General features: G+C 40.3%; 1 protein-coding gene across 2 annotated transcripts in view; it reads right to left on the bottom strand.

Annotated features, from left to right (window-relative positions):
- Positions 1-19,737: 19,737 nt before the first annotated feature.
- The window catches only part of Dnajc12 (DnaJ heat shock protein family (Hsp40) member C12), a 51,241-nt gene continuing 45,631 nt past the window's right edge, over positions 19,738-25,347 (bottom strand). The window contains exon 5 of one of the 2 annotated variants that reach the window (XM_004846144.4): positions 19,738-20,461. In XM_004846144.4, coding sequence (XP_004846201.1) covers positions 20,367-20,461 — 95 coding nt within the window. In that variant the 3' untranslated portion in view covers positions 19,738-20,366. The remainder of the gene's footprint in view (positions 20,462-25,347) is intronic. The other variant, XM_087184806.1, reaches the window with a different exon arrangement.

Here is a 25,347-nt window from a genome sequence, read left to right as displayed (position 1 = left end):
AATGAGACTGTGGCCTCATAAAACAAGACGGAGAGAGCTCAGCTAGGATATACAGTCCCCCTTTTCATGTGATCCCCTCCTTGCCTTGGGATTCTACAGTCCCTGCAGCAAGCCCAACCTAACCAGATACAGCTGCCCAATTTGAACTTCCAGCCTTCAGAACCATGAGCTGAATAAACCTCTTCTTTATATAAATTACCCAGTTTGTATATTTAGTTACAGCAACAGAAAATGAGCTAAGACAGCCTCTCTTCCCACTAAATGATTATTTTCCTAAGACTGTGTAAAGGGAAAATCTCTGTCATTTTTGTATCTCTGTGTCCCTGCCTAGCAGAGAAAAGGTGCTCATATTTTTGATGAAGGAATGAATAAACATATGAGCCAGCACACAGATCCACACTCCAACCCTAGAACACCCCAAAAAAGCAGGGGGCAGGCATATCCAATGTACTATCTTAAAAAAAAAGGCAGTGCTGAGAGGTCTTCCTTTTTGAAAGTCACTAACCTTTGCCTTATATGAGTTCATTTGATATACAGCATCCTCCATCTACAGTAGTTTTAAATTAAAAGATGGCAGAAGGAAACACCTCATGTCCCCTCCTCTTTCCATTGCCTTCCCTTCCCAGCACTGAAGATCAGGTTGCGGCAGGTGGCAAGCAGTTCCAGACCTTTGACTCCCTGAGAGTGCCTCACTTTGTGCATGCCTCCACGCAGCTCGCAGGTCACCTGTCAGTAGTGAGAAAAGAAAAACTCCACAGAAGACATTGGATGTGGGAGGACGAGAAGGAAGTTCTACAGTGAACTCTTCTTCCCAAGCAAACTGTTTCACCCTTTTCCCACATTTCTGTTCTCCTGAGTCCCCCTTCCACCCCCAACCAGCCATCCTGTGCATTCTTTGGAGACAGCTTATTCTGCCCGACCTTGAATTGTGCATAGTCTTAAAAATTTTCCTTCAAGACTCCAAATTTTTTACTTTTTTTCATGGTATAGGACAATTCAGACTTGTCCTTGTCTGCACATCACAATGCCCAGCAATCAAAGAGCCCTCCTCAGAAGGCAGAGAGAGTTATAAAAATACTAGCAAGGTTTCCCTCCCCTAAAACATTTCTCTACCCAGTCCTTCAGCAGAATATAAACCCTGCAATTTCCCAGAATTCAGTCGCCTTAAACAAAAATAGAACAAAATCAACTTTTTTGCAAAGTTTAATCAGTTAATTCATAATAAATGCCAAGCTCATAATCATCCCTTCCTTTCTAAATCCAAGCCTTTCTCCGCATTCCTCATCCCTCATCTCAGCATTTCCGGTATCTCCAGCCCTGGATCACACCCAGTAGGAGTCATCCTGATACTTCCTTTCCCCCATCCCATTTCCTATCCAACCCCAGTGCCACTGATTTTCCCCTAAATATTCTGAAAACCCCCTTTGTGCTGTTTCTACCACTTCCACTCAATCTAAACCAACACCACCTATCATCTTGCTTCTCAGCCTCCTAATTATCTCCTCCATCCGAGTTTCTTCCTCTCCTACCTATTCTTTAAAAATGTACATTGGTTTCCTAACCCTCCTCTTGGAAATGCTTCTGGGAAGTGTTATTAAAATAAAGACTAAAATTGTTAGCATGGCCCCACAACTCTCTGAGATCCCTCCTGGTAAGCTTCCTGGCCTCTCTCCCTCATTCTCCGGCCAGACATACCAGCCTTCTTTTTGTTCCTTGAAGACACCAAACACTTTGCCTTAGAAATTTTGCACATGTCCCAATCTCATCCTCCTCATCAAAGTGGACAGGTTTCCTTCTTACATGAGTTCATTTTGTTCTGGTTTTTTTACACTTAAAATAATCTTTGATACATTAGTATAAATATTTGCATTTCTCCCCACATGTGTGTGTAGCCTCTAAATCCCCTTCTCTGGTATTTAGAAGGCCCTCAACAAATAATCTTGTTAAACGAATTTTGTGGTTCAGAGGGTCAAAAAGCAGGAGGTCTCAGAATACCTGAAGAGGAGGGAGGTAGAATCTCCCGTGAGGGAGAAGACACTCCATTTCCTTCAACTGTGAGGGAGAAAGCAAAATTATGCCTGAAGACATTTGTTCCCTGACTGCATAGATCAGCAGGAATATTGCAGCAGAACCACCTGATATATTGCAGTGCTGGTTAGCCTGATTTATGAAGCTGTTATTTTGTTTAACACACCATGTTCATGGTAAAGGAGTTTCATCTCCAGAGGTTTCATTAATGGAGGTGCTGTTGTAGTGCAGCTGTGAAAGGGGGCAGTGAGGGGTAAGGCTGGCCTGGGATATGTGTACAGCTCCAAGGCCCCTCCGGAGGAGATGTCACTTCTGGAGAACTTGTTCCCCAAGTGCCTATGTGTCCCCAGTTGTCTGCAGAGATGTCTGGTCTCAGGCCCTCTTTACACCGAGTGCAAATGACTGAGGTTTTATCTCATACAGGGGTTAGAGAAACAGAAGTTCTGGACCTGGAATTTTCAGGTAAAATAGACAACCTAGGGCCAGGGATTTAGCTCAGTGGTTCTGCCACCTGCCTGGCAAGTGCAAAGTCCCGAGTTCGATCCCCAGTACCAAAAAAAAAAAGACAACCTGTTCTAACAGCCCTTGTTCCAATGACTCATTTCCTTCCCAACCTGCATGAAGCTGATCAATCAAACTCACCCAAGCTCCTAGACCAGATGCACAAGAAATGAGTATCCCTACTTCCTTTCTACCCTCCCCTCACCTGCTCATCAGCCTTAAGTCTGAGGACAGTCAATCCCCAGCATCACATAAAGAAAAAGGGTGACATCATGGACCTATATTTTCCTTAGCAGCTTCATCTGGTAAGAAGCTTCTAAGGGAGCCATGTGTGAGCAAGGCTGGGTCTCCATGAGTATCTCAGGCCATTCAGAAGACCCCAGTGACAAACAGTGTGGCCCATGGACTTTGCCCTCTTGATGCTTTTTGCTGCTTGAGGTTGTGGAGGGCTGGAGAAGCGACTGGGATTGGCGAACTTCTCCCTCTGCTCCTGAGGCGGGGCCCAGCTCAAGCCAGCTACTGGGGATCTCTTTCCTCCATCACATTATCTGCAAAGACTCTTGGAAAATGTTTTTTTTTTCCCAGTGGAGAAACTTTAGACATATTTTACTTGACATTCCAAGTCATTTCAAAAGATGAGTGTACACAGCACCTATCTAAAATGTACTTGTCTTCTAGATGTTAAGACCCAAGCATCAGTCTGGCATGGTGGTCCAAGCCTGTAATCCCAGCACTCTGGAGGTGAGGCAGGAGGATTGCCACAAGTTTGAGGCCAGCCTGGGCTACATAGTGAGTTCAAGGCCTGCCTGGACTACATAGCAAGACCCTGTTTCAAAGAAACAAAAAACAGGGCTGGAGATTTAGCTCAGTGGTTCTGGCACCTGCCTTGCAATCATAAGGTCCTGAGTTCAATGCCCAGTACCAAAAAAAAAAAAAATGAAAGAAACAAGCATCAGTGGAAACAGAAAGTTAGTGTTTGGCAATAATGTGCTTATATGTAGGAACACGGAAAGATGACACCTGTTTTGGAACACACCTCCAGCACCAGGGTTAGCCAAATTTTTTCATAAAGTGTCATCAGGAAATATTTTAGGTTGTGGCCCCATATGGTTTCTGTAGCAGCTACTGGTGTCTATCTGCCCTTGCAGTGCAACTGAGCTGCACAGAATCTGCACAAAGATGAGGGTGTTCCAATAAAACTTAGCGATAAAAACAGACTGGAGGGACCGGGGATTTAGCTCAGTGGTTCCGCCACCTGCCTCACAAGCCCAAGGTCCAGAGTATGATCCCCGTTACCAAAAAAACCAAAAAAAACCAAAAAATACATATCAGCTGCATGACATGTGTCAGTGACCCCAGATGCAAGACACTCTATCCCTAGGAAGGAAAATCCAAAGTCTTCCCGGTCACCACCACCAACTGCCTCCTTCTGGACACTTCTGACCGCCTCTCTCCCCTGCTCAAAGATCCCCCATGGATCCCCACATTATAAGCCAAACTCCCTAATTTCAGATACAAGGACATAATAATTTGGTCCTAATATGTTTTCAATCATCTCTCACTATTAAACTCCCCAACATTTCTCCATGGGAGAAGTTAGACTGGTTTACTCTCTCCCACAGAACAGACTAGAAATTTCTGGCTCTTTCGCACATTGGCAGACTTGGCTGGAAACTTTGCCCTGTCTTTAATGATTGATTTGGAATATACAACCCCATTAGAATGCACATGCACACATACACACACAAACAGCAGAACACATACACACAAACACACACAGAGAGATTTGAGAACATATACACAAATAAGTTAAAAATATGTACACATGAGCAAAATCTAATTTATATTCATCCTTTTATTCATATTCAAGGAACATTCCAGAGAAGCTAACAAGAACATCAGATATATTAGAGAAATGGTCACAAATTGAAACACCCGGAAAAGTATATACTTTTTTTAAGAGACAGGGTCTTGCCATATTTTCCAGGCTGGCACTGAACTCCTGGTCTCAAGAGAACTCCTGCCTCAGCCTCCTGAGTAGCTAGAGATCTTATTTTATGGTAACACAGATAAGGAAAAAAATCCGTTTATTAAATGATTAATTTGCTTATTGTATAAGTAAAATATTCTCACTATTCAAAATCACAATGGCTCCCTCTCATTCCTGTCCTCCTGCCACCTTGTCCTCCGATCCCTTTCTAGAAGCCACCAGGTATCAGTTTCTCAGTTTTTCTTTCAATGTATTCATTGTGAACATACAAGAACATACATGCATTTTGCACAAATGTTAGCCCACTAAACAAAATGTTCCAAACCTTGCTTTTGTTATTTAAAGGTGGATCTTATCCATCTGTATAAAGAATTTGTTCATTAAATGTGGCCTCTGCTAACTGAAATGCCCCAGGCAGGTAGAGCTCACTGTCCCAGAATGGATGAACTATAATTTATTTAATCAAATCTCTACTGATGACCATGAATGTTGTTTCCAATCTTTTGATATTTCCCAAAAATATGTTTCAAAAAAAACTCTTGTATACATGACATTTTCTGTTTTTATTAACAATTCAAGATGTTCCGGGAATAATTTCTGTGACCACAGGCTCCAGGAACTCAATGCCCTCTGGGTGTAATACGCACTGCCTCTGGCTCATGAGAGAGATAGCAAAGACTAGAGCTACAAAGACTGCAGGTCTAGAGCCCTCCCTGGAGAGTGGGAGATGTCATTTATACAGCAAGCCAGTGACAGGAGGTCCATGTGCCCCTTCCTGCTACTGCTTCAGCCCGCAGGACGTTTCAGGGGTGAGATGGATAACAATTCTTCTCAGTCCCTACATGTACAACCACAGAGTCTCAGCTCCTTTGCAAGGCTGACTTGAGGGTGGGTTCATTTTAGAAAATAATTACTTCTAAAATGCAGGCAAGGAGGCTCACAGATAATATTACTTGGTGCTTTTCTTGTTCCTGCTTTCACCATGAAAAGTAGCCCATGTATTGTCTAGATCTACTTGAGTGAATTTGATCTTGGTTTACATTCATCCAGGTTTGAAAAATGACCACTGCTCAGGCAGATTGACACTTCCAGAGCCACCCATTTCTCTTTTGTATTAATACATCAGCACTGCCTTCGAGCAGCCTGTCTTTCTGAGTCATGCTCCCCACCACTGCGTTTTAGGCTTCATTAAAAAAATAACCCTCAAACCATTTTTCTCAAGATTGTCTCCATAAAACATGCTACTGACTAGGCTGTATATTCACATTTCAATTTCTTAGTTGCTCTTTTTTATTATCTGTTATTATTACTACAGCATTTAAGGATTTCTCATTGAGGGGAAGGTTTGACTATTGGGGAAATGAGGGATTTTCATTTTTTCAGCTAAAACCCCATGCAAAGAGTAACACTTTCTAGTCACAATTCTTCTTGGCTGTCATGTCACAGGTTCTGATGGATGACGTTTTTTGTTGCTGAGATGCTGTATCCCTATGTCGTCCAAGCCAGTCTGGAACTCATGGGCTCAGGTGCTCCACCAGCCTCAGTCTCCCAAGTAGCTGGGAGTGCAGATGTGTGCCACTATGCCCAGCTGTCCACATTTAAAATGATACCAGTGTCAGGCTGGGAGAGAGCTTGCCTAGCCTGCATAAGACACCACAAAATAATTTTTTAAAAATAAGAACAGTATCAAACAGTTTATGTGAGTATGAATCTCAGCAAGAATCAGAAGAATCCGAGCAAGGATTGAGTGAGGACAATTCTAAACAGATTCAATAAACAGACTATTTGCGAGAATATAGCAAAACTACAAAGGACAGATGAGCTGTCCCCTCCCTGAGAAGAGGGAGAGGACCAGAAGGAGAATGGTCTGAGGGTAGGGCTGTTCCAGAACTGCAGGGATCTTCCTTCAGAAGACACAACCAGCTCGAGATGCCCCCTCAGGTGGGCACCCTCATTGTCTCCCCGCCCTGCTCTCTGCCTCCCAACATGGCCAAAAGTAATTAGTACAGCTCTGCAGCTGGGAACAGGCCACAAAGTAGGTCTGGAGGGACAAATATATACTTTTTGTCCTATATTCAAATCATTTAATATATACAGTTACATTAACTGCACCTCATAAATATCCAGTTATTATGTGTCAATTCAACATATTTTAAGATACAGTTACATTAAAAATTAAATCATTATTTCAGAGAGATGCATGGAAAACAACATCATGTATTATATTGTTCATCAAAATTATTTCATGCACTCTTTTGTCTTCATAATCATGAATTTTAACATCTCCATAATAAACAATACAATAGCTACACTAAATTTAAGCAATCAACTGTTGTACACTTAGGTGACTTCCCTCTCCCATGGAATATTGTTATAAATATCTTTGTGATATAAGCTTTTTTCTATTTTTTTCTATTGTCTATTTCTTTAGGATCTACATCTCCAAGTATAGGATATCAAAACAACAGATATGAACATTTTCATGGTTTTTAACATATAATCCTAAATTCCAAAGTTTTGTGCCAATATATAATGCTACCAGGAGTGCAAAAGAAACCTGGGATCATGGTGCCTTCATCTACATTTCATATTGTCACATACAGCTTTTTTTATTGTTGTTAATTTACCAGGTAAGCAAGTTCATTTTTGTTTAATTTGCTTTTCTTTGGTTACTAGCAGAGTTTCAATGTTTTACCATATGTTTGCTTATGGCTTGTATTTGCTGTTCAATTGCTGGGTTTCTACTGAATTAGTTATTGATCTCTAAAGCTGTTGCTAAAATGGATCCCTGCGAGAACACTTTCTAAAGATAATTGAGAGACAGATATGGTGGCGCACACCTGTAATCCTACCACTCAGGAAGCTGAGGCAGGAGGATTGCAGAGAGTTCGAGGACAGCCTAGGCTACATAGTGAGTTCAAGGCCAGTCTGAACTCCATAGTGAGACTCTGTCTCAAAAATAAATAAATAAATAAATAAATAAATAAATAAATACTTGAGCATCGATGGTGGTAAAGAAGGCAATTTCAAAAGGAAGAGGCAGGGGCTGGTGATTTAGCTCAGTGGTTCTGCCGCCTGCCTCGCAAGCACAAGGTCCGATCCCCAGTACCAAAAAAAAAGGAAGAGGCAAATGAATTTCAAGTTGAGGATTTATGGATTTAATACCTACTTTATAGAAAGTATATACCTCTACTAGATTGCAAGATTCTTCTGCCCTCCCCCATTACCCTTCCTGCCTGATATTCCTGCATCTAAAATAACCTGTGCAAAGGTAATTAATCCATGTTACTTTCTGTTTCTTACTGACAACATAAATAGTTCCACGGTGTAGCTGGATTTGACTGACTGATTCTGAGATACATATGGGTCTGTTATGATCTACACACACACACACACACACACACACACACACCCTTTGTGAACAAAAGTATTTCTCTTCCACGCAGCCTCAACATCAGCACTGGCCCAAGAAATTTACATAACTGCTAGATTGTCTAAGATTCTACTGGCCCCTGGTTTGAGGGCTTTATTCATGAAATGCCTGTAGTGGACAACAACCCTAACAGACTACACTATAGAGGTGTAGAGGCAAAGAAACGCGATGCGCATCTTTCCACGCAGTCATAAGCAAATACGTTCCGGGTGGACCCTTCCGCACTACTTGCACAATGCTGCCGTCTTGTGGGGATTGAAGGAAAGGTGATCCAACTTTTCCCCAGGGGTTTAAGTAGAGGAGTAGTTACGTTTCCTTGTTATGTTCTTCATCGATTTTTAATCTAGGTAGACCCTACTTTGGAGAATTGTGAGACCAGAATAGAATAATACTCAGAGAAGCTTTAATCAAGAAAACATTACATCTTAAAAATCACCTTATGAAGAAATGCCCAAACTTTTTCTAAGACAAGTTCACTAAAATGATAAAATCATGATGTATTGTATTATTCTGCTAAAATCACTAAGTATCAATGACATGTTCTTCACATGAGAACTTTGCATCCAGAAATTCTCTCCTTTCCTGAAATGGAATCATTCTAGGGAAAGAACCTCTGCAGAAACCAGCCTGAATGTGTTTGAAGTGCTTTCCCCAGCCCATTTTTCTTCAGGGTTTCGACTGCATGTGTATTTGGAGCTCTGATGTTTTCCCTTGAGTAAAGAAAAAAATCCTTCTTTCAGGTCCCTGTTAAACGCCCAGACTGCTATGCCACTTTCTTGTTCTTTCTCTAAAACCAGTTGCACAGCTCCTTCTTCACTACTAAAAATCACAAAACTTTTGACACACACAGAATATCTTCCCTGGACAAGTACTTGAGATGTGCTCATCCCTCTTTTGGACATTGTATCAAACACATATCCAACGCCATAGCAGAGTGAGGTGAAAGCACCTGAGCTTGAGTGGGGGACATGGCCTCTCAGAGATGACCCCTAAATAGGAATAATAGAAGCTGGGAGAGCCAGAGAATGGAGAGGAAACAAATAGGCACCAATAACTGGCTTCTTAGCCCTCTGAAAGAGAAGTTTTACCATATGTTTGTACAGACTGACCTTAGATACAGTGTGGCTGTGGCAGGCTGCTTTCATTAAGCACCAGCTTGTGCTAGGCCAGGTGTTCAGCCAGGGTATCCAGAAGTGAGCAGGACCATTGCTGCCTCAGGTGCTCACCATACATGGATACCAATGACAACACGGTGTAGTGCATGCTACAGTAGGTGCAGCTTGGTTCAGATGCCAAAGGAGCACCTGGTATAGCACAACTCCTCCCTGTTGGGGAGAAAGTAAGTCTTTTATATGTAACAGCCTGCCCAATATCTCCAAGCTGGTGGTGCTAGAGCCAAAACCCACATCTCATGGCCTCTAGAGGAACCAACAGAGGCTCAGAGGAGCATGACTTATTAGGAGCAATGCAAGCTATAGGGGGCTGAGTAGATTTGAGCTTATTGTTTACATATTTTTCTGGTTTTCTGTGAGTCTTCTTTCTTTACTGCTCCCTCAATCTCAAGTTGCTGGATTTTCTGTTCCATGTCCTCTCCTTATTCAAAGTAACAAAGCATCATGCTCAAGGTAGACAGATTATAAAGGCATTTAGATTATGGTATGGTAGAAAAGAAAACCTTAAAAATGTAGAAAAGGTTTAAAGAGCCAGGAGCTGTGGTGTACACCTATAATCTCAGCAACTCAAGATGCTGAGGCAGGAGGCTCATGGGTTCAAGGCTAGCCTGGGCAACTTAGCAAGTCCCAACCACAAAATAAAAAATAAAAGGGGCTGGGGCTGGAGATGTACCTCAGTTGTAGAGCACAGCTGGATCGGATTCTCCTGTACTGAAAAAGAAAAGTTGAAGAAAGGGAAGTAATTGATGTTTATTAGTTTAACTTTTTATGATGAAGTGTATTCATTTCCTAGGGTTGTCATAACAAAGAACCACAAAGTGTGACTTAAACTAACAGAGATTGATTATCCCACAGTTCTGGAGGCTAGAAATCAAGGTGTCAGCAGAGCTGTACTCCCTCAAGGAGAAAATCCTTCCTTGCCTCTCCTGGTTGCTGGTGGAGGCCCCAGTCCTTGATGTTCCTTAGACTGCAGCTGTGTCACTCTGGTCTGCATCAATCCATCAGTCAAGTGGCTCTCCCTGTGTGCCTTTATCCACATTTCTCTATTTGTATAAAGATAATACAGTAGAGGCCACCCTAATGACCTCATCTTAGCATTTTTGGTTTTTTGTTTTGGGTTTGGGGATTTTTATGGAGGGTTTTGTTTGGTTTGATTTAGTTTTGGTTTGGTTTTTGAGACAGGTCTCACTACATAGCCCAGGCTGGCCTCAAACTCTCAGCAATTTTCCTGCCTCAGCCTCTAGAGTGTTGGGATTATATGTGTGCACCACTATGTCCAGAGTCATCTTAGCTTGATTACATCCACAAAGACCCTGTTTCCAAATAAGGTCACCTTCAGAAGTGGGGAATATTTGAGTGATTAGATTTTCAACATATATTGTGGGGGGACACAATTAAACCAATAACATGGAGTATTTCAAACATAATACATATGCAAACATACAAAAGTAAAGAGTCTGCTGCAATGAATCCTTATGTACACAGCTTCCAAGTTCAACAATCATCAACTCGTTAACAGTCTTGTTTTGTCTGGACCTCCATGCACTTCCCCTTCCCTTATAGTATTTGAAACCTTAGACCTCATATCATTAAATATCTGATATATCTCTAAAGATGAAGAGTCTATATAAACATAGCCACAAAAATATTATTACACCTTAAAATATTGATCAATACCTAGTCAGTATTCAAATTTCTATTCAAGTCAGTTTTTTTAAGTTTGTTTGAATCAGAACCCAAATAACGTCCTCAGAGTTACTGGTGTTTAGACCGCCTTTCTAAGAGGTGCACTAAGAACCTCTGCATCTTTTTCTTCTTCTGGTCGGTTGAGTACAGGATGGTTTTACTTACTGAAACAAGTGTGGGAGTAAGGATTGGAGGATTGCTGAGCTCCTCTCAGTGACCAGAATTAAAAGTGGTTGGAGAAAGATCTTGGCAAGTGGGAAGAAGGGAAGCTGAGCAGAACTGGAGAATGGGGAGGTAGCTCAAGCAGTGGTGGGGAGTAGCTAGCTGACAGATTTCTAAAACAGCAGGTGTTATAAGCAACTTTACATGCAATATGTATTAGGAACCTAGAAGTTTTCTACTTCTATGTTCTTCTTTTATTTTGGTACTGGGGATCGAACTCGGGTCCTTGCACTTGCGCAGCAGGTGGTGAGACCACTGAGCTAAATCCCCGACCCCAGTTTTCTATTTCTAAGCATATCAATCACTGTCAAACTTCCAAGTTGTTCTTCCATGAAAAATACCTTTTCTATTGGAAGAAAAGGTCCAAAGGGGGAAGGAGAAGTGGGAGGGATAGGGGAAAGGAAAGAAGGGAAAGGAATAAATATGAGAAAAGGAAAAAATGGAAACAAAGTCTTTGTAAATAGGGAGGGATGGAGGGGTCGAATGGAAGGCAGGGAAATTGGGAAAAAAAATAAGAACCAAGATACATTATGTAAAGCTACAAATTCCCAATAGTGAATGTCAGCATATTGTATACCTAAAATGTACCAATAAAATAAATGAATTTAAAAAAGACAAATATCTTTTCCCACTCTTACCCCACCCCTTCATCCTGGAGAACATCTATGCTTGTTCCAAAACCCAGATCAGATAGCCTGCCTTCTATGAAGACCCCTCTGATCCTCTCCCAAAAGGTGCCTTATTCTTTTATCCACCATTCTATAGGGCTTTGAACATGTCTCAACAGCACTATTCAAATTGCACTGTCATTGTCTACATTTCTCTCTGAATGCCCCAGGGCTCTTTGAGAGGAGGAAGGATGTTGGTTTGTTATAGTCTGTGTTCTGTTACTGTAACAAAATATTTGATGCTGAGTAACTCATAAAGAAAAGCTTATCTAGGTCATAGTTACAGAGTTTGAAATTCAAACAGCATGGCACCAGCTCTGGTAAGGGCTTCCCTGGTTTTGCCACATTGTGGCAGGTGGCATCATGGTGGGAGCACATGGCAGAAGAAGCAATCACTTGTTGAGTCAAAAAGCCAGAGAGTGAGGAAAAGCCAGTCTATCTTTTTTATAACAACCCTCTCGTGGTGCTTGGCTCACGGCCCTTCACTGGCCTGCCTCACTCATTCACTTCATCTTCCTGGCACATGTGAACATCAGGGTGTGGCAACCTTATCCCAAGCGTTTGCTGACCCCAAGTCCTTGCATTTAGACCTGAAGAGAACTTTTAAATCAACCAGAATGGTTTTGAGTCACAATTTTCCTGGCTGAGGAAGCAGGCTCAAAGAAGTAAAGGACTTGCCTAACAACTTTTTATGCAGTATTACCCGGTGAACAGCCTCACATCATATGACAGGCAACTCCTGTTTTCTAAAATGTGCACTGCCACATTTCTATTGCTTAAACACTGAGGGAATTTCTAATACTGAGTATTTTTAGCTACTGGGCTAGGCACATCATCTTTCCTTCTCGTGAGCTTGCATACATGCGTGTGCACGGGTGCGCACGCACACACACAATGCATCCTTCATCTGTTCAAGGGTTCCTTCTTTGCAGTTGTGAGAGGAAAGGCATTTGGATGGGGCCAAGATGAGAGAGGAAGAGGGAACTCAGAGCGTTTTAGGTCTGTGCAGTCCAGGCAGTCATACTTGTGACCACAGAGGTAGGAGTGAAGACCAGGTGCCTGCAAAGTGTTCAAGATGAGCTACTGGGAGGAGAGGCTGCCTTTTTGCAGCAGCAGCAGCAGGGGGCGCTCCACGAAGCCTCATGGACTGGGAGATAAGAACAGCGCAGCCAAGATGGAGACAGCACTGGCTACAGCTCCTCAGCCTGTGAAGAGCCCAAGTGGGGTTCCCCTAGAGCAAGGACCTGACAAAAACCTGTTATCATGAAAAGGGGAGAATCCATCAACTCCATGGTCCTTAACCTGCTCATTTGTTTACTAAACTTCTTACCTATACCAGTGAAACCAGAACTTGTGGGGTGAGCAGGGTGGTAGTGAGGTACAGAAAAAGCATTTTTCTGACCCTCTTGTCTTGGACAGACTGTTTGCCTTTGGTCACCAAAATGTGTGGACATTTCTTCCCACCAGCAGCCAATCAATCCTCCGGCAGGTTTCCCAGTATGGTGTTCTCTGATCCAACTTAATTCTGACATTATTTACTTGGAGACAGTGCCAGATCCTACAGGTTGAGGGACCAGTCCCACAAAACCATACTGCCTTTCAGATGCCAACTGAGAGCCCCAGGTTATATCCTGCGGTTCTGACTGACTGGCTATAAATCAGGGTTTTTACAATCGCCACCCCCACCCCCCACCCCCAGCTCGGTTTGATTAGTTGCCTACAGAGGCTCACAAAAATCAGGAAAACCCATTACTTATGTTTACCCACTTATTATAAAGGTACGTCAGTGGATACAGGTGAACAGCCAGCTGGAAGAGATGCTTAGGCAAGGTATGTAGGAAGGAGTACAGTCTCCATGATCTTTCTGAGCACACAACCTCTTATACCCCAGCGCCAAACACTGTCCTTTGCAGGTTTTATGGAGGATTTATCATGTAGACATCTTGATCATCTTTGGCCATGATGATCAACTCAACCTTCAGCCCTCTTCCTTCCCCAGAGATTGGAGGGTGGAGTTCAATGTTCCAACCCTCTAACCATGCCTTTGTCTTTCCACTGACCAGACCTCCATCCTAAAGGTATCTAGGGCCTCCAGTCCCCTATCTGAAAGACTCATCACTGCAGAAATTCCAAGTATTTCAGGAACTATATGTCAGGAATCAAGGACAAAGACCAGATACATGTTTTATAATATTACAGGTGAGAATCAGTGTTTCCATGTTCGCTGGGTGATTCCAACATTGAGAACCAATGGTTTGAAACACACACACACACACACACACACACACACACACACACACACACAATCTGTGTTCCATTCTTTTTTTTTTTTTTTTTTGGCACCGGGGATAAAACTCGGGTCCTTCTGCCTGCGAGGCAGGTGGTGGCACCACTACCACTGAGCTAAATCCCTGGCCCTGTGTTCCATTCTTTGTGGTTTTTAGAAGGCAACAAGAGCTTCAAATTTCTCAAGAAAAAATTTAGTGGCAAGGTTCAAACAAGATACACATGGAAATGCTTCAGAAATGGTTCAAGGTAGGAGTTACTGTTAGATCCTGTTTTAGAGCCTTTACTACTGGTCTGGGGAGCTTAAAAAATATTTAATATAAATACTTCACTTGTCTTCATAGGTGGGTTGCTATCAAGACAGACATCAGAGTCAGCTGAAAGTGAAAGGACAGTTCAGGTGTTTGGGGACAGATGCACCTAGTTAATTGTCATCTACCCCTCTCTATCTCTGCCTCTTTATTTAAAAGAACAGTGAGACAGGAAGACTTATCAGAAGGAATGTTGGAGAAGAGACATCCTCTATCTATGACTTCTCTGTCCTCAATAGTCCTCAGCTTCTACTTGTAGCCTACACACTCCTCACCAGTTCCCACTCCATTCTGGCTCCCACCAGGGTCCTAAGCTAGCTAAGCTTGGTCCTGAGCCTCTGTCAAGATCCTGTGTTTTACAAAGGAAAAATCCTTTCATCCAGCCACAGATAGCAGAAACTGAAAAAGAGGGCCCAAGTAATTTGCCCTAAGTATCACAATAGGTTAAGTGTCAGTTCTCTACCAATCTAAACTACATTCCGTAATAAATATAAGAAATAATCAAAGCAAAAACATCAGAACCTGGGGGGAGGAGAAAGGATGAAAATGAGCTGCCTACTGCAAAGTATTTCCCGCACAGTGAAGGTGAGATGACAAAGAGAGGAGAGAAGTAATAATCCTGAAGATAGGGCCACACTGATGCATATCACAAAACCTGAAATTGAAGGGAATTGAAGCCTTTCATTGTGAGGGATTTCATCATTTTCTCAGTAATTGTATCAGTTTTATAATTTCCTCCATCACTGACTCCCCAGAAGTCCCAGCACCTCCAATCTGTGATGTGGACGTAGTGAGCAATGGTGTTTGCCTTCCAGGAAATTAAAGACCCCTCTCAATAACTGTTAGTCACTGACATGAGCTGCTGTGACTGATCTTGTAACTTCCATCAGATCTGGGCAGGGGAAGGATATGAAAATTCATAAGCAAGAATACAATCTTATCTCCTTATCCTGCTCTCTCTTTACAAGAAATATCTGCAAGGTCTTTTTTACATATCTAATGTGCTCATCAAGGGGCCTGTTTTTGACAGACTGGGAATACATCCATGGAAGTCTGGAAACTATTGGAGTCATAGGAAATTGTGAACTCTGCCTAGGTTTTTTGTTTATTCTTTTCACTTGCAAGGTAGGCAGCGGCACCACTGAGCTAAATCCCTGGCCCCTCTGCCTAAGTTTTTTAACAGTTGCTCTGTTGAGCTGCCCTTTACTTAAAAGAACAGAAATGTTTCAGAATCGTTTTTCAACATTTCAGGATGCCCAGAAGGCAAGTAACCTTAGCACTGAAAAAAAAAAAAAAAAAGGCTCTGTTCTCCTCTGTCTGTGGAAGGTGCCAGAAGAAATGTGTACTCTGCTTTTATTATTATTTTATATCTTGGGTTCTCCTTGGTATTAGTGTTTAGGTGAGGTGCTGAGTAAATTGTTCCCTAACCATGGCGCTTCATACTGAACCACTCAACAAAGTCTAGCCTAGAGTGAAACAAACTAAAAGCAAGAATCTCAATGAAAAAGCACTGGGTTTCCTGGGTTTTTCAGTCCAATGGCCCTAAGATCCCTGAAATCTGCCAAATTGCATTTGTTGTGTGCTTAAGAATAGGGTAATCAAATTCTAAATGCACATACATAGTCTTGGATCCAGAAATTCCAGTGCTAGGTATTTATCCTACAGGTACACTTCACATATGAGAAATACCTTGTACAAAACTATTTGTTACAATGTTACCATCTTGCAATGATGATTGCAAAAAAAAAAAGCCATCAGTAGAGGACAAATTATGACTTATCCACAAAATAATATTCTATACAGCAGGTAAAAAGCATACATAGCACTTATGCTCTAAAATAGGAAAATCTCCAAGATATATTAACTAAATAAATGAATGCTAGACAACAGTGGATATGCTACAATTGATGTAAAGAAACGAAACATATGAAAATATAAACATACAAGACATCTAAGGAAAGATATGCCAGAAATAGTGTTTTGAAGATGGACAATTGGGAGAAAGGAGTTGAAGGAGGCCACAAGACTAAACACATATTCATTTAGTAAGAATAGTCACTTAGGGCCTGGGATTTAGCTCAGCAGCACCATGCCTGCCTTGCAAGTGCAAGGTCCTGAATTCAATCCCCAGTACAAAAAAAAAGTCAAGAAAGGAAAGAAGGGAAAGGAAAAATGAGAAATGGAAAAAATGAAAATAAAGTCTTTGTAAATAGAGAAGGGTGGAGGGGGTGAAGGAAGGTCTAGGAATGGGGAATAAATAAGAACCAAGATGCATTATGTAAAGGTACAATTCCCAATGAGTAATGTAATTGTGTTGTATACCTACAATGTACCAATAAAAGAATTTAATTTAAAAAAAAGTCAAAAGAGTAGTCGCTAATACAGAGTGCTTACTTGTCATGTTAAGCACACTACTTATATAAACTAAATCAATATGCTCCTTTTAACCTGTAGATATTTGCATACCTGTCTTACTTCACTATTGTTGACTCCCCTTGAAATATAAACATGACTTAAGCATTTTCATCTCCTACACAAATGCTAGTAAAATATTCATTACATGATAACATTCTCAAGAAATATGTGCCTCATTCATTCATTCTGTATCAAATATAAGGGTAACTAATCCACTTTACCACTTAGTGCTGGTTTAAGATCTTAATAATATTTATGTAAAATTATCTTTTTATAATGTTTGCTATGATGTGAAGTTGAGCCACAGTGCAAAAATGAGTAGATTTTGAAGTGTGCTATTATACACATATCTGATTGTGTTTGTGCTGGACACATGGGAATTCAAACAAATTTGGGCAAAAAAATTATGTTTTCCTCCTACTTCCCATTCAAAGAACTGTGTAATTTAAATACACTCTTCTTCCTTCTTAAATGTTGAGTTCAAGTCAGTATACAAGTGTGTAAGGGTAAAAGGTCTCCCGCTATATTAAATGGGATCAAGTATAGAAAGTGCTTAGCAGGACCCCGACCTATCATAAACTGCCAAATAAGTGCAGCTCATCCTCATTTCTTATTGGGTAGCTTTAGGCATCATGAGAGAGAAACGTAAATAAGCACAAGTACTTAATCTTGTCAACAATTGGGAAATGAGTATGTGATAAAAATAGAGCCACGTGGGATTGGGAGTGATTTTCCATTTAACAAGTCATCAAAAGACAGCAGTGCTATAAACCAGTTGGGGAGAGGGGTGGGGATTTAGCTCAGTGGTTCTGCCATCTGCCTCAAAAGTACAAGTTTGATCCCCCCGTACAAAAGAAAAAAAAATCAGTCAGGGGATAGAAAATGAATAAAACCCTGATTCTCGGATTCAGAAAGTCATTATTCAATACAATATTTATCTGAACATCTACCTGGGCCAGGGAGGAATTATGACAGGAGATTGTTGCCCAAAGGTTCATTTTACTAACTTCAGCATGCTATATTTTTGGCATTTTTGAAATAAATTTTGCAAAAATGGCAACAATGGCAAGCCATGTTTTACTGAAATAGTAAAATGTTGAAAAAAAGAATTCTGTATAAACTGCTGCCCTTGACTTTTGAGTTCGACAAAAGAGTAAAAATTTGAATAAAATTAGAGCCAACTCAAGGTTGTACTACTTTTTTTTTTAATTGCCTCTACTTTACAAACACTGAATTGTGTTTTCCTAAAATTCACAAGTTGAAGCCCCAAGCTGCTAGTACCTCAGAAGATAACCTTATTTGGAGATACATTCTTTAAAGGTGTAAAGAAATGAAAATGAGGTCATAACAGTGGCCCTCATCCAACATGACTGGTGTCTTATAGGAAGAAGAGACCCTGGGTCCAAGTATGCAACTGAGCAAAGGCCATGTGAGGCTACAGCAAGAAGGTGGCCATGTGCAAGCCAAGAGCAGCCTCAGGGAAAAAAAAAATTAAAAACAAAAACCTGCCAACACGTTGATCTTGGACTTCCAGCCTCTAGAACTGTTGAGAAATGTTGCTTAAGCCATCCAGTCCATGCTCTTTGGTTACAATAGCCCCAGCAAACTAGTAACAATCTACTCCAGGCCATTTCATGAAAGGAAGAACATTTGAAACCACACTGGTAGGAAGGACAAAATTTCTGAAAAACAGACACTCTCTAACCAAGGGAAACCCTAAATAAATCTTCTAGCTTTACTTGCTTTTAGTTGACTTTAAAAATCATGTACTTCGGAGGTCACACAACTGAAGGATGTATTATTAGTCTCCTACTAGCTTTGCTATAGACAACACTCTGACAGGTGAGTTATGATGCTAACAGTTGCCCAGGTTACTTTTCAGGGACTTGAGGACCACTTTTGTTGAGTCCATGACTCTTCCCTTGAGCCTGCACAAGTGTCCAATGGGTGAGCTTCACACCAAGGGCCAAAAACTCCACCTGCAGATCATCAGACTACTGATCACCTCCTGTCTCCTTTCCCCATGCCTTCACTCACCCTGCTTCTTTCTTTATTCATAGGTACCCCTGAACTCTAGCGTCAGGGAGGCAGATTTGAAACTTGGATCTCCCACCTCCACACTTGGTGTCCTCATGAAGAACTCACTTCTGGGAACGTTTTTTCAGCAATTGGCATTCTCTACAGTGGGCAAAAGGAGCCTGGATCAGTAACAAACCCTTTATACTGAATGTGTCTAACTTTTTTAAAACATACTGTCAAACTGCTATAACAAAAGTCATAACCTGGGTATCCTGTGAATAATAGAAATTTATTTCTCACAGCTTAGAGGCTGGGAACTCTGGTCAAGGCAGATGTAGTGGTCTGTTAAGGGCACTCTGAAAAATCTCTCTCTCTCTCTCTCCCTCTCTCTCTCTCCCTCTCTCTCTCCTCTCTCTCCCTCCCTCCCTCACCACACATCTCATTCATGAAGGCTCCATCCTCACAAACCTAATCACCTCAGAAAGGCTCTACCTCCTAACTCCACCTCTGGGGGAGTATTGCAACATAAGAATTGTGGACATAAATACTGAGACCACAGTGTTTGCTACTTTCTTATTTTATCTTATTTTGCTATTAGACCAATTAAAACTATGTCATTGACTAAGGGACATCTGCTCAAACTATGTTTTGTTTTATGGTACCAGAGAATGAACCCAGGGCATTCCCACTGAGGTACAGCCCCAGATCTTTCTTTATTTTTTATTTTGAGACAGTTTTGCTAAATTTACCAGGCTGAGCTTGAACCTGCAAGATTCCTGCCTCAGCCTCCCACAGTGCTGGGATTACAGGCATGTGTCACCACATCCAGCTTCCAAAATCTTTTTTTCTTCTTAATTTTCTATTCATTTGTTCAAAAGGTACAAACCAGCCATAGACTACATATGACCATCAATAACTGCAACCTAATGAGGTTTGGTTACCTAGCAGGCCTATTGTCATAGTTAGGACATAATTTATAAATTTATCATTTGCTAAAAAAAGTTTTATCATTTGCTTTTATAAGAAATGTTGTTAAAAACATAACATTTCCTCAAATAACTCACAATCTTTAAAATTCACAATTACTAAAGTAGAAATAACCACCCAAAACATTTTTAAAATATAGTTAAATTATAAATACAATTATGAACTTTGGGAAAATTATTTATTTCACTCCATGGAACAAAGACAAGTAATTTCACCTAACTAAAGAGTCAGAAAACATGATTTATACCTCCAGCACTAACTAATAGAGATCATGGTACATCAATATAATATTTAAATACAGAAACTAATTTTTAAATGGATTTCTATAAATAGTATTAGCAGAAAAACATACAATACAACCTACTTATACATAAGAAGTTTAATAGATTCATTATTGAGAGAAACTAGTCTTCTAAAACTTTTCACACTTCAAAACATACACACATTGTGGAGCTGGGGAGTAGAGCGCGCACAAGGGCCTGGGTTCAATTCCCAACCAAAAGCAGTACCAAAAACAGCCACATTGTGAGGATGGGTTCAAAGTTGGAGGAATCAATCAATACTGAGCAATTCACAAGCATAACAATCGTAAAATATTCCAGCATCACAGGCAACAGACTTGCTCTCCCTCAGGCGAAGCAGGGCATATCATATTTCATAGTTTCTGAACTTCCTCAGGAGTTCAGAGGGGGCATCCCCAGACCAGCGGAAACGAAAATGCCAAGAGTTCACATCTGAAAAACCTATAGAAGAGAGTAAAGAAACTTTTTTAAATCAGAGATAGGAAAAGAAAAATAAAGACTCATAATAATAAAACAGCTTGGAGATAAGATTTCACTGCAACAGGTAAAATGTAAGGGTATGTCTTCAGTGTGATTATTAATATTTTACAGAAACACATTAACTTAAGCACACTTTGAAGTTCTTATGAAGAAGGAAGTACAATTTATATGAGAGAACCTCACATGTTTAAATGCTTAATTCTCTCTAGTGATGGCAGTTTTAACAATTTCACCTACAAAGAAATTGGAAACTATTTTCACACAGCTTTCAAAAACTTTTCAAAAAGTGAAAGGTTAATGGTGAAGGAGCTCTAGAAATACGAGTAATTGAATTCTGTGATAATGAGATTTTTAAAAATTACAATAAACATGATTGTTGAAAACTAAAGAACACTGTCCTCTTCTGGAAGAAGACCAGTAATATATGCATTTGTAAAACTCTTCAGGACAGCAATCTGGCATCATTTGTCGAACTTGCTAAAATGTATAAACCCATAACCCAATAATTCTACTTCTGAAAATTCATCCTAAGGAAATAATAATGGATATGCCCAAGGGTTTAACTATAAGGATATTTATGATGGTAGCATTTATAATTGTGATTTTTTTAATCAAAAAACAATTTTAAAATTTAATAGGAAGATGATTAAAGGGCTTTGATATAGTTATTAACAATGTTTTGTGTGCATGCTGGGTATTGAACCCAGAACCTTGCACATGTTCAGCATGTGCTCTATCTTTTAGCTACACCCCAACCCCAATATTTTTTTTTACACTTTATTAAATTCTTTTATTGGTACATTGTAGGTATACAACACAATTACATTTCTCATTGGGAATTGTACCTTTACATAATGCATCTTGGTTCTTATTTTTTCCCCATTCCTAGCCCTCCCTTCACGCCCTCCACCCTTCCCTATTTACAAAGACTTTATTTCCATTTTTTCCATTTCTCAGCATTTTTCCTTTCCCTTCTTTCCTTTCCCCTGCCCCTCCCACTACCCCTACCCCTTTGGACCTTTTCTTCCTATTTTGCATTATCGATTATTCATTCTAATCATTGGTACATTTTAGGTATACAATATAATGACATTCATCATTGGAAATTTGCACCTTTACATAATCTCTCTTGGATCTTATTTTTCACCCTTGCCCAGCCCTCCCTTCAACCCCTCCATTCCTCCCTATTTACAAAGATTTTATATTTTTTAATATTTACTGTCACAGAAAAATGCTCACAGAATATTAATATGTGATAGATAATTAGAAAACAGCTTATACAGTATGAGCTCATTCCTAAATTAATTATCTGTGTAGGTATTACATAAATTTTTTAAACATAAAAGGAAGTACACCTTAGTACCTAGTACTTAGTAGTTGGAATAGATATAATTATCATTTTTATACTCTTTGTTTATCCAGACTTTATTTTTCTGCAATAGAAAAGGTATATTTTGTGTTTTTTACATTTGTAATATCACTAGTGAAAAAGCAATTTAAAAAACAATACATAAAATATGTTTCCATTGACATTTAAATTAAATATCTAGTTGGGAAAAATAGACATAGAATAATTTACAGTTTATATCAGGAAAACAGGATTTGGTTACACTTTTTTTAGAACTGCCAGAGAAAACAAATCAAAGAATTTCCATTTGGGGATAAAGGGAAAGGGAAGTTGTTTTTGACTACCTATAATTGAAATTCAACAATGTATGTACAATGTGTTCCTTTTAGATTTAGCTATATTATTTTCTTCCTTTCACTTGACCATATTTTCTCACATTCCTATAGTACTTAAGTACCATTTTCATGGTTTTAAAAAGATGTAGTTTCAGATTTGGGTTCCTCCAGAGATAGACACATTATATGTGGGATCCAAAATGTCCCCCAAAGCCTCACTGTCTTGAAGACTTGGTTACCAGCTGATGGAATCTAAGGAACTGAATGGATCATGAGGGCTCTAACTTCATCAAGTGGATTGACCTATTGATGAACTCATAGCTCAACTAGCTTATCAGGACGTGGGGCCTGAATGAATGAGGTGGGTCACTGCAAACATGTCTTTCTAGGCTATCCCTGGCCCTTTTCTCTCAGCTTTTCCCCTTTCTGCTTGCTGGCTACCATGAGGTGAGCAGCTCTCCCTCATCACATCCTTCTACCATGATATTGCTGCCTTCAAGCCAGCTGGCCAGGGACTAAAGCCTCTGAAACCATGAGCCAAACTATACTGCTCCTCCTTTAACTTGTATATGTCAGGTATTTTGTCCCAGCAACAGAAAAGTAACCAATACAGACACCTAGACAAGAATTTAAATGACAGTCGGTAATATAGAAGGTGACCCCAGGAGACATTGGTAGGGGAACGGGAAAGGAAACCAAATCTGTAAGAAGTACCTTATCAGCCACGTTGTCACCCTAAATGACTGGACCTTGATCCACTAGGGAATCCTGGGAAACAACATACAAGTCCTTAGAGATATCCTCTGAGAAGGGTGAAGGGCCTGGGGAACCCAGGCTCCCACTCGCATCCTTTACTGTGATGGCTGCATCCAGAGGGTGTTTACGCCCTGGCACCTACTGCCTACTCATCTGCTGCCAAGCAGGCTCTACTAATAGAGAGAGCCCTCTGAGAGCCTCCATGTTTGTGACAGAGGCCCAAGTGTTGGCAATGCCTGGGCAGGTGAATGTCTGCAGGATATAGCAGCTCACCAACACCACCTGCTACATTTGAAATTTTTAGTTGTTATTCTGGGATTTACATAAAACTATCTGATTCTAGCATTGTCCTTATCAAAAGACATAGTTATCATATACTTAAACAGAAAGTAGAGGTGAGACTGCCTTGCACACCAGTTTTCAGATGTCATGCTCCATATTTTACTGGTTCCAATGAAGTCAGAATATGAGAGGGACAGTGATGACTGCTCATCACAGAAGCATCATAAGGCAAACTCCAAAGTCAGCATTAAGGAAGGCTTGGAGAAATGAGCAAACATGCTGAAAAGTAATATATGAGAGGCCACTCAAGGCTTGATAAGGCTGATGTGAATAATATTTCTTAAATGCTCATGTTACAAAAACTTACAGACGAGGATTTAGCTCAGTGACACCCCACCTGCCGGGCAAGCACAAGGTCATGAGTTCAATTCCCGATACCAAAAAGACAAAACAACAACAACAAAAAATTTACACTATAATAAAATGAATTTATCATCATGCTGATATACTTTAATATATCAAACTCCAACTTTAAGGTGCTACTTGAAGAGCCAATTCTTTCTTTTCTTTTTTTTTTCTTTTCTTTTTTTTTTTTTTTTGATGCCAGGGATCTTTCTTAAACAGCATTAAGAAAATACTAGTAGCTGCCTCTGGTGGAACTTCATGATTCTTCTCAGAACAACAATTGTCTCTCCTTTGGCTTCATTCTTTTTTTTTTTTTTTTTTGGTACCAGGGATCGAACTCAGGTCCTTGCACTTGTAAGGCAGGCAATGGAACCACTGAGCTAAATCCCTGGCCCTGGTTTCATTCTTAAACTGCAGTAAGAGTATACCCTTCACAATGTGAGGACATCAAAATTGGCATCACAATTTTTCTGAATAAATGATGCTATAACTACAAGTGTGGAATATTATCAGCTGTTAAGAAGGATGCATTCTTTATGAATGTGAGGCTCTAGGTCAGGACAAGTCCTGTAACAATAAAAGCTAACACTGAAAAGAGCACTTATCATGTGGCTGGCACTAATCTAAATACTTTACAAATATTAAGTTATTATCTCCTCAAGAAAACTCACAAGGTGGACACTAATATTTTGACCATTTTACAGATAAGAAAACTCAGATACTGAAGGGTTAACCCAAGGTCATACATCTCATCGGTGGAAATCCCATAGCTGAGTCTAAAGTCAGCACTCTTGACCACTGAATAACATAGAGGTATGTGCACAATATAACCCTTTCTTTATTTTTAAGGTTCGTGTAAGGGTGAAAATACTCATATCCACTTGGATTAGCATAGAGAACAGTGTAGGAGACACATTGGAGCATCCATAACAGCTGCTTCCAGAAGCAGAGCAGAGGAGGATGGGAGACTGGGGCAAACACCAAGTTACTCTCTATCTATGATTCTTTCTTTTTTTTTTTTTTTTAACTGATAAACTCATATTGCTTGATTTTTAGAAGTATCAAAATAACTATTTTAAAAAGAAAGAAAAAATGTCACAGAATCCTTGAGAGAGGCTCAAGGGGGACCTCAGTAACATGTCTGACTTTCTGCAATGTCCAACCCCTCCTCCCAGTTCTTGTAAAAAATGGACTAGGTCTAAATCTGACTAGAATCGGGAGTGGTGGCACACACCTGTAATCTCAGCACTCTAGGAGGTGAGGCAGAAGGATTTCAAGTTTAAGCCCACCGTGCACAACTTTGTGACTTACTGAGACTCTGTCTCAAAATAAGAAATGAAAAAGCGTTGGGGATGTAGCTCAGTGTAAAGGCCCTGAGTTTGATCCCTGGTACCACAAAAATAAATAAATAAATCTGGCTAAAACAGATAGACCTGGGGGTTACACAGAACTGAACATTCCAGGGCTGAAAGGTGGAATGTTTGCATGTTTGCCTATTTGTGCATACAGTGGGGAGAACAGGGGGAGACATGTTTGAATGTGTGTATTGGCTTAAAATTCTGTTTTATGAAATGCACTCTTCTGCTTTGATCAAGATTGTTATCATTTAACCACTGTGACCATTGTGCAACAAATGTGACGACACTACAGAGGTCTCTTGGGTAACCAGCAGAGACACCTGAATCAAACTCTAAACAAAATTCCTCATTCCCAGCAACTAC

The sequence above is a fragment of the Heterocephalus glaber genome, unplaced genomic scaffold, assembly GCF_053883595.1.
Source record: "Heterocephalus glaber isolate CG9 unplaced genomic scaffold, H.glaber_assembly_v1.0 deba00001497, whole genome shotgun sequence".
In the NCBI taxonomy this organism is placed as follows: domain Eukaryota; kingdom Metazoa; phylum Chordata; class Mammalia; order Rodentia; family Bathyergidae; genus Heterocephalus; species Heterocephalus glaber.
The sequence above is the reverse complement of the archived record's forward strand: the minus strand, read 5'-3'. Positions and strand labels throughout refer to the sequence as shown.